An 18,366-nucleotide genomic window follows, 5' to 3' on the forward strand; every position below is an offset into this window, starting at 1 on the left:
AGACAAAGTCTGTGTGGCATCCCATTGCCACAAAATTCATAACCCATGAGAGAATGAGACAGGCTTCATGAAGAGAAAGCAGTTTTGCAGAAAAGATCTAGTGGTGAAAAAAGCCAGCACATAGTTTGGTCAGTGGGTTGGAGGAAATTATTATTTCCCTCCAGACTTTTGAGGCTGCATTGTTTTGGGCTCTCTGGGTAGAAGATACTGGCAGATTTCAATGAAGGCCCACCCAGCTTGCCATGAGCTGGAGCTCACAGCATATGAGACAGGCTGAGAGAGCTGGGTCTGGTCAAAGTGGAGAAGGAAAAGTTCATGGGAGATCTAATTGTTGTCCACAACCAGCTAACCAGAATATGTGAAGGAAATAAAGCCAGATTCTTCTTGCAGATGCAGGAAGGTAACCAGGACAAGAGGGAACCAGTGCAACACTCAACAACAGAAACTCCAGATAGGTATTATGGGAAAAAGTTAAAGTGAGGGTGGTGAAACACCAAGAATAGGTTTTCTGCCTACAAATATTGAGAAATTATTGGACAGGACCCTAAGCAACCTGAAACAGTTGGCTCTGCTTTGAGCAAGAGGTTGGGCCAGATGTCTCTGAGGAGCTCCAACCCACAGTGTTCTACTAGTCCCTGAAAAGCTTTAATGCACTTTTATAGGTGGATTGATTTCTTATTTCTGAAGGTTTTGAAACAAATCTAACTTACATAATTTTTCTGTCACCATGCTGAATGTATGACTCACATGCCATAAAAAAAATTTTTAGCACATTTGGGTGCATGCAGTCATTTTTACTTTCATTATTTTAAAATAAAAATCACCATAATGCTGACAATTTGTGAAAGCATTATATTATCAAGTATCTGGGCAATATATGCAATGTCTTTGATCCAATCCTTCCAGAGACACTGTAACAAACCCCAGTATTTTTATGTAGGATTTGTCCTTGAAAATAATGTGTGCTGGGTTTATAACAAATTATTTTAAAATAATTTGTTAAACTGTTTACTGGACTTATTTCAGAATGCTTTATAGTAACATATAAGTAATATAGTTTATTTTTTATAGTAAAAATATGCTCTGTTGCATCAAAAAAAAAAAAAAAAAAAAGGTTCCACACATAGCTAAAACGCATGTCCAAAAAAGCAATTTTGACCAACCAATTTTAAAACTTATTTTATAATGGAACAAATCTTCCATTAATATAATTGCAGGTGGTTGACTTTTCTACCCTGATAATTGTTACCACTGGGACATGAATCAATTAGATACATAAGATGTCAACCTGCGTCATTCAAAAATTTTTTAACGTGCTGAATGCTGATTTTAATCTGTTACATTTAAAATAATATAAGAATAGAATTTTCAACAATATAAGTTAAATTTTTCAATAATGCAAGTCAAAATATGACATGTAGCTTCAATCTAATTCTGTACAATTGTTTTCAAAATGGGATGTAATATAAACTGCATAGTACCAAAATACTAAACCATTCACAAAAGAAAATGTGTATGAAGTAGACAACTGTTAAATAATCAGAATCTATTTCAAGTTTAGTTCTTACTGTTTCTCATACTTATCCAACACAATGTCAAAAAGTATAAAAGCTGGAGAGCTCCTTACCCTAGTTTTATCGATATTTAAAATGCTGGATAAAAGATCAAAGCTCAGATCATAAACCCCATCAATTCTCAAGAGATCTTTTTAATAATACAGGACTTTTAAAGTCTTAATGACATCCAAAAGCTTATTACAGTGGCTAGAATAATTTTCTATATTTTCTTTAAAGATGGTTTCATGATATCTGAGTACAACTTATAACCCAAAATATATACCTAAGCACATAAGAAGTTTTTATTTGGTCCAAGTTCCTTAAATTTATTCAACTTTAAACCTGATAGTTAACCTAGTATGACTCATAACCCACATTGTCTCATCCTTTCATTACCAATGATATATACATTGTTATATATATACAGCTACCTCATTCATTAAGTAAAGTCAACTTTCTGAGTATATTCTGAAAGTTAAATTTGTTACTGTGAGACCATTAAACTGGTCCTGTACAATACAGCTCATCTGTGCAGTCAATGGTTTCAGATGCTGTTCTGCACAATATCATCTCTGCTTACCCAACCATCTCCAACAGAGAAGCAACTCAGCAATGAGCAAATCCACCAAAACAGACCCCATAACAAACAAGGTTCTTTGCTCATGAGCCCTGTTTCTCATGCGCTCCCTGCATGTGTAGTTTTGAGGCATTTACTAATTCAGATACATCATCTTCCTAGAATACTGTTTCTAGACTTGAACTGGATTTCTGAATTCATGTACCCAATACTCAAGATGATAATTCATAGTTGTAAAAGGTTTCATTCACTTTGAATATAGTCTTTCCAGCACAGGATACATGAGGAATACAGTGGAAAGACCCTCTTCATTAGCATGACGTTATGCAGTTATCATTGGCTTTTACCTCGATTTTGCAGGCCTTTCATCACCTCTGATAATGAAGAATGTACTACTTAATTTAGGTTACGCTACTTGTAAAGGGAACGCTCGCTTTATGTAGCAAAGATCTCTGAAATTTAGGAGGCTTTCCTCCTAAAAATATCTAAGAGCCAAGTTCCCGTATGTAGTTAGGAACATCTTATTCTGCCTCTCTATGTGTTTTTAAAATTTGAGATATACCTATGTTTTCATGGCCATAATTTAAAAGAAATTTTACACCAAATAAATCCCACAGGGTCATCTTTATTTAGTGCTGAATAGGAGAAGCATGTCTGGTAGGGGTGAGATTTTTGTATTTTGAAAAGTCATTTCTATTGTCTACAAAAGATAGCTGAAGTGACCTCGAGTTCATTACAGCCATTGGCCACACCTTCTTACCATCCATATTTCTCTGGACACCTGTAAACACTCTATACAGGATTTATTCCAAGGAGCAAACAAACCATACTGTTGCTCTACTGCATCATAAAGTACAGTTAGGCAAGTTAAAGAGTGTATTCAGTAAGCTTTTTTTCCATACTGTACCTTTTCATCCAAAGCCTTGTGGTGCTCAAACAGAGATTTCAGAGCTTTGAGGACCTCAACTTCACTGGAAACTCCTGAGGGAGATTGTGCTTGCCGTTTCACCACTGTCATCCTCAGGGATCTTTCGTGTCTTGAGACAAGGCACTCCAAATGCTCCAGTAACAGCTATTGGATTTGAAATAAAAAGTTATTAATTTCTGGGCCCCTAAATGCCACAGAAATTCTAACTACAAAGTGCATGATACCAAACAGCGATTTTCCTGGCAATTTCGTTGTAGTAGAGATTGCTGGAACTATTAGCAATATTTCATGTTTCTAAACTAGATGGAATAAATGGAAAAATAGAAGACCTACTCATGATTTCACTTAAAACTCTGCTATGAAAAGCAAGAACGACAAATCATTAAGCATAGGGTCACTATTTTACTAAATTAATTACATATTTACATATCAGTTGTGATAGTAATTGATGAGTATTGACAGCCAAATAAGCAAAGACAGTCTAAAGAATCATGCAAAAATATTAAACAAGTTTACAATTAATTCAGCCTCACTGTAATATATTTTCAATTTATCTTGAAAGCAACTTAATAAAATATGTAGGAGGAGAACAGTATATTTTTACAAGATTTTTAAGACTATTCATTAGAACTGTCTGAGCTAATGGTGCTCGTCACTAGCACATGCTTTAAAATATTCTCTCTGTTGTATCAAAAACACAAAAAAAACCAGAGAAGTCCATAAACATCTGTAAAATAGACCAGAAATAACATATTATAAAAACATATTGTATTTAGTTTCCATTTTTACTCTGAGGTTAAAGGAAAAATTAAAATGGTATGTTGATGTTGTATAGACAATTCCTTATTTGTCTATACTTTCATAGGGCTACCATTGCCGTTTTTAGTGCCTGAACATTAAAGAGACTTTGTTAGCTGTAAGGTTAAATCAGGGTAGCTAAATTCATGAATCAGAATGCATGTTAAATGTATTGTAATTATAACAAACAATTATATCTAAATCATTGAACTGGAAATTTGAAAGTTACATGGACAAATGTTTAATTTCTCCTTTGATGTGGTTCTTAATATAACTACTATTAGTAAATATATTTATCTGTAATCTGTAGTTGTTCTCAGTCACATAATGGTTTTTATTCTTACATGAATTATTAGACATAGTAGTATGATGATAATAAGTCAGATTAAGAATGACTATGCTTTGGTGTCATCTTTGTTTAAAACATGGCACTTGTGTCTGGATTTGCACCTGGTTATTTGGCTACAATAACTATATTCTTCACAAAAATTTGCAGATGAATATGTGATCAAAGTTAATACAATGAGAGTTATAATGATTCTCTGCAGATCAAGAAAGGAGGCTCTCCCTATCATTTCTGAATCCAAGCCATAGCCTGTATTTATCAAAAGCAAATGAACAAGAAATTCACAAGCTTTCTCATCCCTGAAGGTCTAATGGCAGATATAGGTGGATTTTTAATTTTTTGAGGCAGTCCAAAGTAGCACACAAATTTGAAGAGACCTCTTAATGATAGAGCCATCAAGAATTCATTGTGGAGTTGTGGGAAGTTTGCAAATTAAATGAGATCAGAATATTTCCCAAATATTTATACAATTAACTGCTATCATAAATAGAACTGAATTTCTGAATTTTGGTCTAAATTTTTGTATCATCATGGCTTTTCTAGGCCATCTAGTTTATCTGGGAGAAAGCTAGAGGAAAGTAAGCCAATAGCTGATTTCTAATTCTTCAACTTACTCTCTGCCCTGTCTCTTGAAAGAGTCTGTGAGGGTGCAGTATTTCCTTCTCTGTGGAGCCTAACTCTGCCCCACTCCATAACCCTGGGGTGGGCAGAATCTGACTCTAATCCACGCTGTGCACTTAGATTTCCCCACAGTCATTCCCACCTCATGGATGATCTTGTTAGAGCCTGGCTTGTCCTGATTGGTTCACTTTATGCAGAAATTTTTCACTGCATCATAGCTACGTCTGGATGAGTCGAAATCCAGCCAAAAGGCTACAGATTTCTGAAGAAATTGGGAGGAAAGGGAAGACATTGATCCACAGTTGAGTTTTTAGTATGGCCGTTCTGTAGCAGTCAGAGGCCCTGTGAGGCCTCCCTGGTAGTCACTCGCCTAAGATAAGAAATGCAGAGTCATGATGACTGGACCAAAAGCAGCCCCTCTTCCGCATTTGGACCCTCATTATCTCTCCGTAAGACCATAGGTCATATTCGCCCTGACCCTGGCTAATGGACAATTTCCAACACCCCTGTACCCTATATAAACCCCCATTTCTGCCCAGTTCGGCAGAAGAGCTGTCACTGGAACCCTTCGCAGGAGCTGCCAATAAAGACACCACTGTGGAACCGCATACAGCCTTCTCTCTCTCTCTCATCCCTGTGTCTGCCCGGGGCACTTAGCGAGCAAAGAGCTGAAATCACTTAAGAGCTGAATTCACCAAAGAGCTGATCTCTCTTAAGAGCTGAGCTGCTCGCTAAGATTGCCCGCGGCTGGGAGGTAGCCTGAGGGACCCGGACAGGTTGCGCCGATCAGTCCAGCGCTATCTGGGACACCTATGGCTGCACGGGGTCGGACGGACCCCTGGCACCCCAGGGCCGCATTACCGTTCCTTCCATAGGTCTGTAGTTGTCTAATGCTCAAACTGACGCCCACTAAACCAGTCCAGAGTAACAAGACCTCGGCAATCCTTTTTTTGGCCTAGCTGAGCAAATTTATCGTATTTGATGTCCTACTACCCTAGATGACTTGTCTTGCAGACAAATGCTGTGATGATCAGGGATATCTGAGAGCCTATGTGCAAGACTTAGTTGGAAAGGAAAATGGGAAAATCCGGTTTAGGAGAGAAGAAAAGTGACGGTGACATGGAAATCTTCACATAGAAAAATACTCAAGCCAGAAGGAATTACAAATAATCTATAGCAGAGAGATAAATAAGGAACACACAGGAAACCTCCTAACATACATCCAGAAGCTCATTTTGAACTGGTGCAGACTGACAATCCCAACAGGAAATGTGAAGTCAGCATGGACAGAAGACAAGAAACTTGCTAAGCACAGGCAGAACAGAGATCAAAGAGAGTGATGAAGAGACAAAACAAGTTAAACAAGGTTTTCAAGTATAAGAAGAGAGCAGAGTGGTGGGAACTCAGAATTTCTAATGGGGTGACTGTGGAGGAGTTTGCTATTTGAGAGGAACAGTACAGCACTCTAGCCTTTTGCAGAGCTACTGATAGCATATTTAGGTTACCTTACTGCCATGTTAGAAACACACATAATACATGATACTAAACCAGTGACAATCACCCATTTAGCATACACAAAAGCTAAGTTTGTTTTTAGCTGAGAACTACCATTTCAGAGGAGAAAAAGACATAGTCCAATGTCTGCATACATTTCATAGCTGTTACATAAATCAAGTGCAAAATGCTGTGTTGCCAATTTTGCTGTATACAGATTGTCACAGCTGTGTCAAAAGACCCATGGAGAACTAAACAGTGCTTGTGAACATTTCATACCTTTTCTTTCTGCTCCTATTTACTCAAGCATTTGCACTCACTCATTCTTCTGGAAACTACCTCTGAACACTGGAATTTTCCTTACCATCAGCTCTGGGAATGCTCAAGAAGGCATGCTAACATAGGTTTCTTGTTTGTAAAAATTTCTTATTTTTGCTTTTCAACAAAAATAAACTCTATTTCTTCACAAATTCTGTGAGTACTGTTAACAGCAAAACCAGCTGAGTGGGGAATACTACTAACCAGGTCTCTTACTGAAACATTACTCCCAGTTCTGCTGAAATGGAAAATACTTAAGGGAGTAGGATATCTGACTGATGGCAAATCCTTGCCCCCTGCTCTGATGAAGTGCTAGATTCACAGAATAATAGAATTGTTTAGGCTGGAAAAAACCTCTAAGATCATCATGTCCAAACATTAACCCAGCACTACCAAGTCCTCCACTATACAAAGTTCCCAAGTGCCACATTTACACATCTTTTAAATACCTCCAGGGATGGCAACTCTACCATTTGCCTGGAGCAGCAGGGCAGCCTGTTCCAATGCTGGATCCAATCACCAAGATAATCTTGGTGAAGAAATTTTCCCTAGTGCCCAAGCAAAACTTTCCCTGGTGTAACTTGAGGCCATTTCCTTTTGTACTGTCACTTGTTGCCTGACAAGGGAGAAGGGGCTGACCCCTGCCTGACCTACAGCTGTAGAGAGTGATAAGGTCTCCCCTGAGCTTCCTTTTCTGCAGGCTAAACACCCCCAGCTCCCTCAGCTGCTCCTTTTAAGTCTTGTGCTTCAGATTCTTCACCAGTTTTGTTGCCCTACTTTGGACATGTAACAATAGCTGCTGTTTTATTCAACTTTTTCCCAGTTACAATTATATTAAAAAAAGGGGTAACAGATATTCCCTGCTTCCCTGGAAAGTGGAAATGTCAACAACACTGACAGAATTATGAAGTGTCTCAGGGCTACAATGAAGGGAACATAAACATAAAAGATTGACATTGAAGATGATGGTGTGTCCAGCCAATGTTTAACGAAGGAAATCACAATAACTTGTGGGCATGCTGAGGACTTTCCTCCACATATGTAGTTCAAAAATTAATATTCCAAATAGTTGTGAAAACATCACAAGATTTTACATTGAAATAGCATTTTAACAATAATGGTAATTAATTTAAACTACAGAAGAATTGTTTGAAACAGCTTAAGGCACTTCAGTAAGTTGCAACTAAACTCTGGCATTAATAGTGATCATGGGCTGCTGAGCATTTTCTGCTCCCTCACACTGTCAAGCTGTTACAGTTGTCAAGCACTCAGAGGGACAGGCGGCTTGCAGAGAAAAGAAGATGAAGATCAACAGCAGCAGGTAGGACAGAATCACCCACGCATCATTGCCATGCTTTTCCTGCTGGAAATCATAAGCTTGACAATGAATTATGAAATAATCTGACAAGTGAGTTTTATGCTGGGCAAATTTTAGGATGCTCAAGATGCCGTGATGATAATTGCATCTTATGTAAATAGGATCGTTTCTGGAACTCTGGACTTTTTTTAAGCATAAAAAAATATAAAAATAATAAAGACTGAAAAGTGCTCTAGTGCATACTTTTTTAATGACTGTAGCATCTTTAAAGAGTTAATTAGAACTAAATGAACATGAAAGGAGAAAATTTTTAGACTATACCCAGTTTCCTATATTTCTCACATCACTTACAAAGCAATCATGGAAGTGACTGATTTCTGTGAAACAGAAATGCATGGCTAGATTTAATTGTATAAACTACATCGTTGTAGATTATCACCTACTCTGCTCTACTACACCATACCATCATGACTACATGGACACTGATTTACAATAGAAAATAAAAAAAGTTAAAACACTAATTTTAAGGAATGATGGCTCAATAAGTTGAAATTAGTGTGGCTCAGTAGAGTTTGCTATTACAGGACCTGGATTTTAATCAATATAAAATATTTCATCTTAACTTTCATTATTTTCAAAACACTTGTTTGTAGAAAAAGTTCACAGCAGGATAATAAATGGAGACATTAAAGAATCAGCAGACAGTAATGGAGAGAAAAGGAAAGTCATGAATAATTAAATACAGGGAAATAAACATAAAAGAAAATACTTTTACTGAAACGAGACAGATTTAGCTTAAGGTATTCCTTAGAGGAATGAGGTAACCCTCTAAGAAGACAATTCTCTATTGAGGTTCAGCTTAGGATTTCTCACCAGCACAGGAAAAACTGAATTTTCTTTCAGTTTATATTTAGAATTCACATTGTTCATTGAGTCTCCATCTCTGGGGTGAGCAGAGAAGACAAGTAAAATAAGCAGACATGGGGTTGAAGACTACCTCTAAAATCAGTCACAAAATCAATTATTTTTTTCCGCATTGTTCCAACAGTGATGGAAACCATTTTTCACCTGTGGTCAGGTGGTGTGACCTCCAACTGCTACACTGGTAAATTAACAGTGAAAATTTTTCTGTGAAAAAATAAAGTTAGAGCCCAACTACTGCAGTGTGTTCCATGTCTGTCCTTCAGTACAGAAACCAAAATGTGCACAACCTAAAGCCTTAATGAAATCACACATATGTGAAACCAAGGTGTAAAAGAAAATGTAATGATTAGCTAATGATACAAAGTAATAGGAAGAAAAGGGATTTTGTAAGAATAATGTATAGAAATATAATAACTATTTTGCTACACAGATTACCTAAAAACATATGGTTATATAAAAACATATAGTTATTGAATAACTATATTTTACATTTACTATCTGTTGTTACACTACTTTCCAACAGAAGTTCTTTTTTTACTTTTCCTTTTTTAAAGGAAAGACACATGAATCTACAAGATAGTTAATAATATTGAGGCAATGATATATACCATTATTTATATTACTGAATTAATGTTTTGCCATTTGCAGAACTTTACGAGACAGACATACTTTTTTTCATGTGTACAGTGTTTTTAGACTGTAAGAACTCCTCATGTTTAAAAAAGAAATAGAGTACCAGATTAATTTTCAGCACCTATGGAACCGATTTAATTAAAAGGACCTTTGAGAAATCAAGCTAAAATAGGTAAAACTACACTTTAAAATATATTCTTAAGAGTTTGTCAATACAGTGGGAGGGAATTTGAATCATTAAACATAGGGTTAAATACTGATCTACAAGTATAGTGAGACTGCAGTGTGTAATTGAAGATGTTTCATAAACGATTCAATAAGAAATACAGACAATAAAATATGAATAAAATTAGATACAACTCAGCCTTGTTCACTTTAATAAGTATTTTATCTCCTAAGGCATGAAGCAAAAGAGAGTTAATGACACTGTTACTGTTGTTTCATTTATGTACACAGGTATAATTCTTTTGTTTCTAAACTCTTAGAATGAAAATATTTCAGACCAATTTGAGTAAAAAATTTATGCGTTACGTAAAAAGCACATGTATGTGTCTGGTACTTTTTTTTTGTTGTAGGGAAAGATCCATAATCAGATAAATCCATAGCAGTAGCGTAACATTTTTTTCAGCTACCAAACCAACACCCAAATTTTCTTACAACAGTACTCTGATCTAATATGGTAATCCTATGCATTGTTTTCTACTTTTAAAGAATACAGACTGAGACAAAAAAAATTAATTTTAATTTAAACAGCCAAAGTAGAGTTATTTTATAACTTCTATTGAATAACATGCTAGATCACACTGACTTATCTTCCAGTTTCAGAAAAGATGCTATCTTTCTACATGCTATAGGTGATCATTCTATCTAGAGAAAATCCAGAGAAATCACTGTAAGACTTTCTATGAAGATACTTTTATATCTGTTTTCAGTCCCATACAATGGTCTCCCAGAGAGAACCTGTCTTCCCATCAGCAACGCCACACAATCAGCGCTCCCACACTTTCTATTTTGCCTTGTGAATCGATAGATTAAGTTGCCAGCTTTGCTCTTAACGTGAACTATTTCTACAGTAATATGTCATAAAAAATTAATTATCATAGTCAGCAAAAATACACATTCAACAGCAAATGCCTAAGAATGCTGCTAGAAGGATTGAGTAGAAACTTGATTAAATATTGGGGTACGGTTTAGTTTCTGGTGTTTTGGCTGAGATCTGAAGAGTATGTGTCCTGAAGAATGTAATTCCATCATGGTCTCTCTCTAATACATGTTACCATCAAAGGTCTACTACTATAGCTTGGCAGAGAGCGGCATACCAGGATGTGAAATCAATTTTGTGTTTTGTTTGTTTATGTGATGAGCAAAAACTGTGTGAGGTGGTTTCCAGAAAATAAAGAAACGTATAGGGAGGGTTCTAGAGTAAATAAAATACTGCCAGTTGGGCATAACTGAAAATGTAAAGGGGACCTGGAAGGCTGGTGTACACTCAAGACCGGACAGAATTGCCACTTTCATTCCTTTCCGCTGATATTCAGTTTGAAGCAGGACAAATCAAACAATATCTTTTTTGCTGTTATCCCAAGGAAAAAAAAGGTTGCATTAAAATTTCAGAAGCTGCAATTTAGAACTGAGCATCTTCATAGAAAAGCAGCAGGAAGTGCTACTTGGAATAAAGTGGTTGTTATGAGTAGTTCCACTATGTGTGACTGTGTCCTGGGGGGTCGGGTGAGCCTCACTAATGTAGCCAAGCTAGGCTGGCTTAAGTGTGAACATTAAATCAATGTAAAAGATGCATCAGTCAGACTAACTCTGTATATGAGAGAAGACATTTAATTTTCTCACTGTGAAACTGTATTAGTGGTCCTTCAAATATTATTATTTTATTAGAATCCTTGCTAAATTAACAGAAAAATTTTGAAGCAATTTGTTTTCTTACAAAATATTAATGCTGTTTTGCACCAATAACACCATACATTTCAGTTTGCATAAGTGCCTCTTCATAGGCAATGCTTTCCCAATGAATGCTGCTGGAAATCCCATCACTAGCACATTACTGAGACTGTGTGGATAACAACAGTTTTCCATCTAAAATACTCATCTTTCCCTATCAAAGGAGTGTCCCTATAGAAGACAGCATGAGTATTTCAACTAACTCTGTGTTGTAGTATACGGTAGCTTAATGCCTGGCAAGAACATAAATATGACATGACAGAGTAATAACTTATTAATGAAAATGCTAGAGGTCAGGGTAAGGCGTCTCTGAATTTTTTCTATCTTCTTTCCCATTAATATTTGGACTCTATGTACCCTTTGTTTGTTGTAACATCTCCTGCATTTCCTATAGTTCTTTTCATAGCCTAAATATTTTGATCTCTAGCTTCATCCTCATTTTGAAAACACACTGTTAGCATTCACTAATTTTAACTGCAAGGACTTGCAAGGATTATAGCACTGTAACTCCCATTTGTTGATATTAGCTCTCCTGGAAACCCTCTTACTGATTTTTCCTTTACGTAGCACAAGAAACATAGAAATGGATGATCTTTAAGCTTCTTGCTCTGCAAAAAAACTGCCTATGACAGAGATCAGTCTGACTTATGAGATGACTTGCAGTTGAGTCATCTTCCTTTTCTCTCACCGTTCTTTGACAAGTGACTATCTTAGGCTACTAGGGTGACTTGGAATTTTTGCCAGTCTGCACTGATTATATCAGACCCGCACTAAGTATTGGTGCACTGCAGTTTTAACACACTAAAGCTGGCGTTCAGTGGACTTTAGAGTGAAATGGATAAAGCATTATTTAATTAAATACAAAAATAATACACACGTAGGAGTTACTGATAATTTAAGCAGCTATAGAAAGTCTTCAGACTTTTCTTCAGCTGACATGATTTGCTAAACCTGGAAAATGCAGTGCAATTCCTACATGTTTCTCAAAATTAATTAATTAATGGGAGAAAAAGTACATCTCACCTATACCTCCCGTAAGATTTTCCACACCATCACCTCTAAGAACTTTATGCTAAATATGATTATCTCCTGAACATCCAAGAAATCACAGAGATAGATGGATCAAATTTGCCTCTTTGTAGGCATCTGTTTCATCTGTCCTCTCTTGAATTTCTGAACTCTACGGCACTCTATGGTGCTATAGATGGGAAGAAGAAAGCAGGGAGAAAGACCCTCTCTCAGGTCTTTTGGCATTTTGAAGATTCCCTTCAAAATGCAAATTAGCTGACAAAGAGGAGATGTTAGCTGAGCACCCAAAGTGCTATTAGTTTATTAAGAAGAGGAAAATGGGGGAAAGTTACACAGATCACAGCACAAAATATGGAGATTAGAAGTCATCCTTGATGTTCAACCTCTGAGATCCCTAATGTATGTTCACTATCAGCTTGACTCCTACCTGATCTGCAACTACTCTCTTTTCTCACACCCTTCCACAAACACCATAAAGTCTCCTCTCGTGTTTCTAGATCAATTCTGCCTTTGCCCAGACAATTCTACATGAAATTATTTTATTCTGAAAATAATTCTGTCCGTCATTTGAGAATTTTCAGAAGGTGCTGTATCATATATTCTTGTTCCCAGACAGAACAGTATTTCTGATTGAAGCAGAATATGATAAATTTCAGGATTGAATCTTGCCCCCGCTCAGCTGTGTGGCAAATAACATTCACTTCAAGGGTCACAAGGCTGCATGTAGGCTAAACAACAGACTGCCTGTGGTATGTGTGGCAGCCTTCATCTCATCCTTATTCAGATCAAATCCAAGGCAAATCTGGTTGTCTGATGTAACCTTGCCTTTTGCCTTGATAAGAGATGAGGATATGTGCAGGCTACTCAGACTTGGAAGGCTGCATGAGTCCCTTGCTTTAAAAGACATTTAAACTGAATGACCTTACCATGTTACATACTAAATCTCCTGTAACTGTAACTGTTGGCAATGTATCTGGCTAATACACTCATTTCCTTCAGGACTGTAGCATGGCAGATATGTCCTGCTAATTAGAATCTCCTTCACTCATGAAAATGCTGGATTTTTTGTCTTCTTATTCATACAAATTAAGTTCTAGATTTATATGTAAGTTTAAACACACGTGATATCCAGAAAAGGTCTGCTGTGTACTTACTCTTGTGTTGTTTCTTTCAGCTTTTAGTTCTGAAATCTCTTCCTCTTTTTCAAGCAGCTGTTCCCTGCATGCATTTAATTCTTTAGTCAGTGCAGCAAATTCCTGTAGAATAAAATTATATAGGAAGTTACTCAAGATGTAAGCACTAGGATAATCAAATCCATGTGTATTCTAGAGTTTGATGATTTAAATATTTAGAAATCATCAACATAAACTAAAATAGCATATGTTAGCTTCAGCATCTCCCAAAATAATTTCAAGTTTAGACATAGCTAATAAAAGGTAAATACTGATTTATGTTTAGAAACAAAAGAAGATTCAAAATTATGGCAACATCTCCCATACATAAGCTATCAGAAGCTATTACACCAGAAGAAGAACAGAACTGGCCAATTTCATACCAACAGAGACACCACATTTCACACAAGAGGAGGTTCAACTCAACATACCCACTTAGGAGCATTCCTGCCACTCCGTAAGGCAGCCTTTGCAATATGGCATGTGAGAAAAAAGTTAAGGTATTCACTAATCAAAATCTACCTAATATCAGATTAACATAAGTAATATACTGAGTTGTGAAAAAAATACTCTACTTGATATTGAAGTTAACCATTAAAATGTATTCAGCCATTATAGTGAAAGGCTGTGAAGACTCAGAACATTAATTTAGTTGGAATGAATTTCCTATGAATTAACAACATAAAATAAAACTGAATTTTAAGCTGTTCCTGATGTTAAGCTTTATGCATGCAACTAATAAGTATACTGAAAAACATCTTGTCAAAATTTCAATTAAAATGTCTTGAATTGCTATAACTCTTCAACAATATACATAAATTTTTGTCTATACAAAGGGCAATTGTAGAGTTGGCATTAATTTTAATAAGGAAAAGGTTTTCACTCCCTATGTGTTTATTTTGACAGACATAAGATATACTAAGCTCTAGTGGTTAATATTACCCTTTATGGCAAAAAGATGTTACATATCTCACAGATTCAGTAAGGTAAAGGATGAAAAGCCTTTTGTGATCATGTCTCGAGGAAAAAAAATGTCTTGAACAGCATTACTGTTTAACAAAGTTGTATACGTATTTTTAAATACTAGGTTAATTTTAATTTTACCAGAACTGTCAGTGCATAAGAGCCCACCAGCCCACAAGTAAGCAGTTGAACTGCACTCCAAGAGAAAGCAGTTAAAAAAAAAAACCAAACATGTTCAGGTAGTTTACCTTAGCCAATAGGATGAAGCTGAGACTAAGTCTACTTATTTAAGACAAAGGCTAGTGATGATCTCAAAAGGGCTTTGTTTGATGTTTCTTCTCAAGCTGCAGAAAACAGCTTTTATCTGAACTAAATAGTTGTTCAACAGAACTTTTGTGGGTATTCCTAGCCCCATTCTGTTATAGTCAAGTTTTTAAATAGTTAACAGTATATGGTAATATATATATATATGTTAAAGATTATTCAAATAAATTTCAAGTTATATTCTGAGCACAGTAGACCTCCATGCAAATTGCATGATAAGGAGAATGTTGTTCTGATAGCCTCAATGGATTTTGTTTGAGACACTGGCTACTGATAACATGAACCATAAAATGATGATTTGTGTCCTACCTTCTAATCAGTATTTGTTTTTTACATCTTAGTGGTCAGGCACATTTAAGGCTACACAGTATACTTATTGTTAAAACTCCTAGCTTAACTTTGAAAATGAAATTTATTTTGTATAGTCCTCCCTTGTTTTTCAAAAGTACCATCAACACTTCTGCCTGTAGGTCTTAAACTAGGATTCAGAAATTACCAGACCAGCAGTGCTATTCTGTTCAGATTTTTTTTAAAAACTCCTGTCCTTAAGGTTATAAGTAATGTTATGTACTGAACAAAAAATCATAATTAATAAAAAGCTAATAATCTCAACTCACATTGAATCAGAGTTTTGAAGCATAAAACCACACATACACTCATATTTCTCTACAGCCCTACAGAGTGGAGCCCTTGCTGCTAATTTGCATGGATTAGTCTCTATAACACTTTCAGAGTCTCAAAGAATAAACTTTCAGTGGAATCTATAGAGTATGTTGTTGCTGTTTATGTTTTCTTATTTCTTGGTATTGTTTCAGCTGGAATTAAAATAGACATTTTGACATATGCTTGGGCATCCGGATGGGTGACAGGTGGTGGAAAGGATAACAAATGTCATCTGGTGACTTACAGTTCGACTTCTGAACTACAGTAAGGCAAACCAGTCTGGTAACATGCATTTACTGCTTTCCTTGCAAATAAAATATATGTTTATCTACATGCACATCTTTGTTGTGCCAAGGTCAGCCTGCTACCAGTACAATCTCTAATGCTTTGGTCAATATAATCTCAAATAACAAAGGAATGAAGTTTGCTGAGCAGCATGGAGTTTATTCTTAGGGTAATTTTGTCTGGTCATCAGCATAAGTTTTCCCTGCTTTTAATCAAATCATTACTCAAAATTCTGCTCCCAGAGAGTCCCATACCTAATATAATGATGTTTCAGCCTCCAAATATCTTCAGTTTATATTCATAACATCTATTAGCATCTACTTTAGCTGGGCTACCTGTGTCCACTGTTTTAGACTTTGGGGGCCAACACTGTCCTTTCAATCCTATTAATTATTCAGTTGTTGCTGCTGCTCTCTGAAATTTCTCTGTGCTTTTGCCATACCCGGAGTGCAAGCACTTACAACAAACAGTAACCTCTCCATATGTCTGGAACTTAAGTGGCCAACTTCATCTGAAGTACTAGAGACTGCTCATTCATCAAGAGCTTGCAATTCTCTGAGTTGAATGATGACAGAAAGAGGGCTTTATTCCTTGTGTTTATATCATAAGCCTTTTACAGGGAAAGTCTCAAAGTAAATGGAGTTTTCCCCAGAGCTTTACAAGTTATTATTTCTGTCACATCTGTTTTCATATATTCATAACTAGGATAACACCTCAAAACTTCCAAATAATACTTCCAAAACTATATATAAAATTTCTTTTTAAAATAACCTATTTATCCAAGATATCCCTATGACCAATGCTCCAGGAAACATTTTTTCCCCCACAGGTTCTATGCTAAGCAAAGTATATTTTTGTTATAACATAACACCCAGTTATGTAATAAATGACATGTGATTGATAATGACCTCTGCTCATGCAATTCCCTCATATATATATACAGGGATCAAGGGAATACTGTCATCTGGAATTACTGTTTGCAGCAATCTTGCATGGTCAGTGACCACGACAGTCAGTCATACTTTGGGAGCCCTGAAGGTAATATCTGTTGCATAACTAATCGGAGTTGACAGGCACAACTGCACTCTTAAAGCTCATATAGAAGTTGTATGGAAGTAAAGCTAATTAAGAACTGAAGTGAATTAAAACTCTATGAAAATTATTCAGTTGGTAGCACTGGCTTTATACTATACCATGACATCAAGATGTTTGCAATTTTTTCAAGATAAACAATCTGAGAATGAATATTGTTTTCCTCATCTGAATAAACAAAATCTCAGAGCCTGTCTTAACTGCTGATTGTCTTTTTCTCTTAACACTTGACCTATGAAATTAAGCCTTGAAAACCAATTCAACAGAAATTTGTAGCCACTAAAAGGACCACTAGGAGTTACCAAGAAACAAAACTCAAGGGCTTCCCTGGTGAAGCAGCTGAAGTACGGTTGGAGCAGAGGCTGGAGGATGCCTAAGAGAGTGGGATGCCATCAGACAGGAACGCTGGCAGCAGGACTGGGCAGGGGAGGCATCCTACACCTCTCTTACCATTAAATTTCTGCCTCTAGGGGCTGGCTCAAGAAATCCTGCTTTCATTGTTTGTTGTTCCCAGGAAAAGCCTGCAAGGTTTATTTTTTATGACCAAATACACATAAACATACATAACTAGTCTCCAAGTTGAAGGTATGCCACAAAAATTATGAGATCTCATATCTCTGATGTGCAGCTGTTCAGAATATGATCCAGTCCAAATTGAGCTGAAATGAAAAGACAGTCTCTCATAATCCCCACAAAAAATACTGAAATAAATTTGAAATTTTGTGACAGTAATAACAAAAACTAAATTAAAAACACATAAAATTCAGTTTTGGAGACACTGAGGAGATTCAGCTTAAAATATCCTCCTCTGGATTTCTCATCATTGAATCACAGCTCATTTCAGGAATGAGTGAGTGAACTAATATTTGCATAGAAAAAGAATGGTAGGGGTTTATAATTTCTATCAAGCTATGTCAATCAATTTGCTTTCCTAAAAATTTAGGTGTAATTAATTTAACACAGGAAATCACTATCTACTACAATTCCCTCAGAGTTTTAACCTTTTATATATTAAGTTTTTGTCTAATCCATTTTGGGTGGGGGGGGTGGAAGGAAAAAAGATATCTTATGCATTTTCTTATTATTTTGTCACTGGATATATTCTTGGAAAGTCTCTATGCCTTTTAAATGACCAAGGATTTATTTCAGCAATTTTGGCAGAACACAGACTTCATCTTTGCTGACTCTTATTAACAGAACAAAGTACAAAAAAAAATCTGAACATAATTCACTATTTATCTTCTTGCTACAGAGGTCATAATAAACATGCCTTGATTCTAAAATAGGTTGAATGAAAGATATTCCCCATCCCTGATAGTGTTCAAGACCAGGCTGGATGGGGCTTACAGAAACCTGGTCTAGTGAAAGATGC

The 18,366-nt window shown here is 36.1% G+C and overlaps 1 protein-coding gene across 7 annotated transcripts in view; it reads right to left on the minus strand.

The window, feature by feature from the left end:
* Positions 1 to 18,366, minus strand: part of PPFIA2 (PTPRF interacting protein alpha 2) — a 286,450-nt gene that overhangs the window by 101,448 nt on the left and 166,636 nt on the right. For all 7 annotated transcript variants that reach the window (XM_068190314.1, XM_068190316.1, XM_068190312.1 and 4 more), the window contains 2 exons: positions 13,650 to 13,751; positions 3,041 to 3,205 (listed from right to left, as the gene is read on the minus strand). In XM_068190314.1, coding sequence (XP_068046415.1) covers positions 3,041 to 3,205; positions 13,650 to 13,751 — 267 coding nt within the window. The remainder of the gene's footprint in view (positions 1 to 3,040; positions 3,206 to 13,649; positions 13,752 to 18,366) is intronic.

This window comes from Anomalospiza imberbis, chromosome 5, assembly GCF_031753505.1.
Source record: "Anomalospiza imberbis isolate Cuckoo-Finch-1a 21T00152 chromosome 5, ASM3175350v1, whole genome shotgun sequence".
NCBI classification, from domain to species: domain Eukaryota; kingdom Metazoa; phylum Chordata; class Aves; order Passeriformes; family Viduidae; genus Anomalospiza; species Anomalospiza imberbis.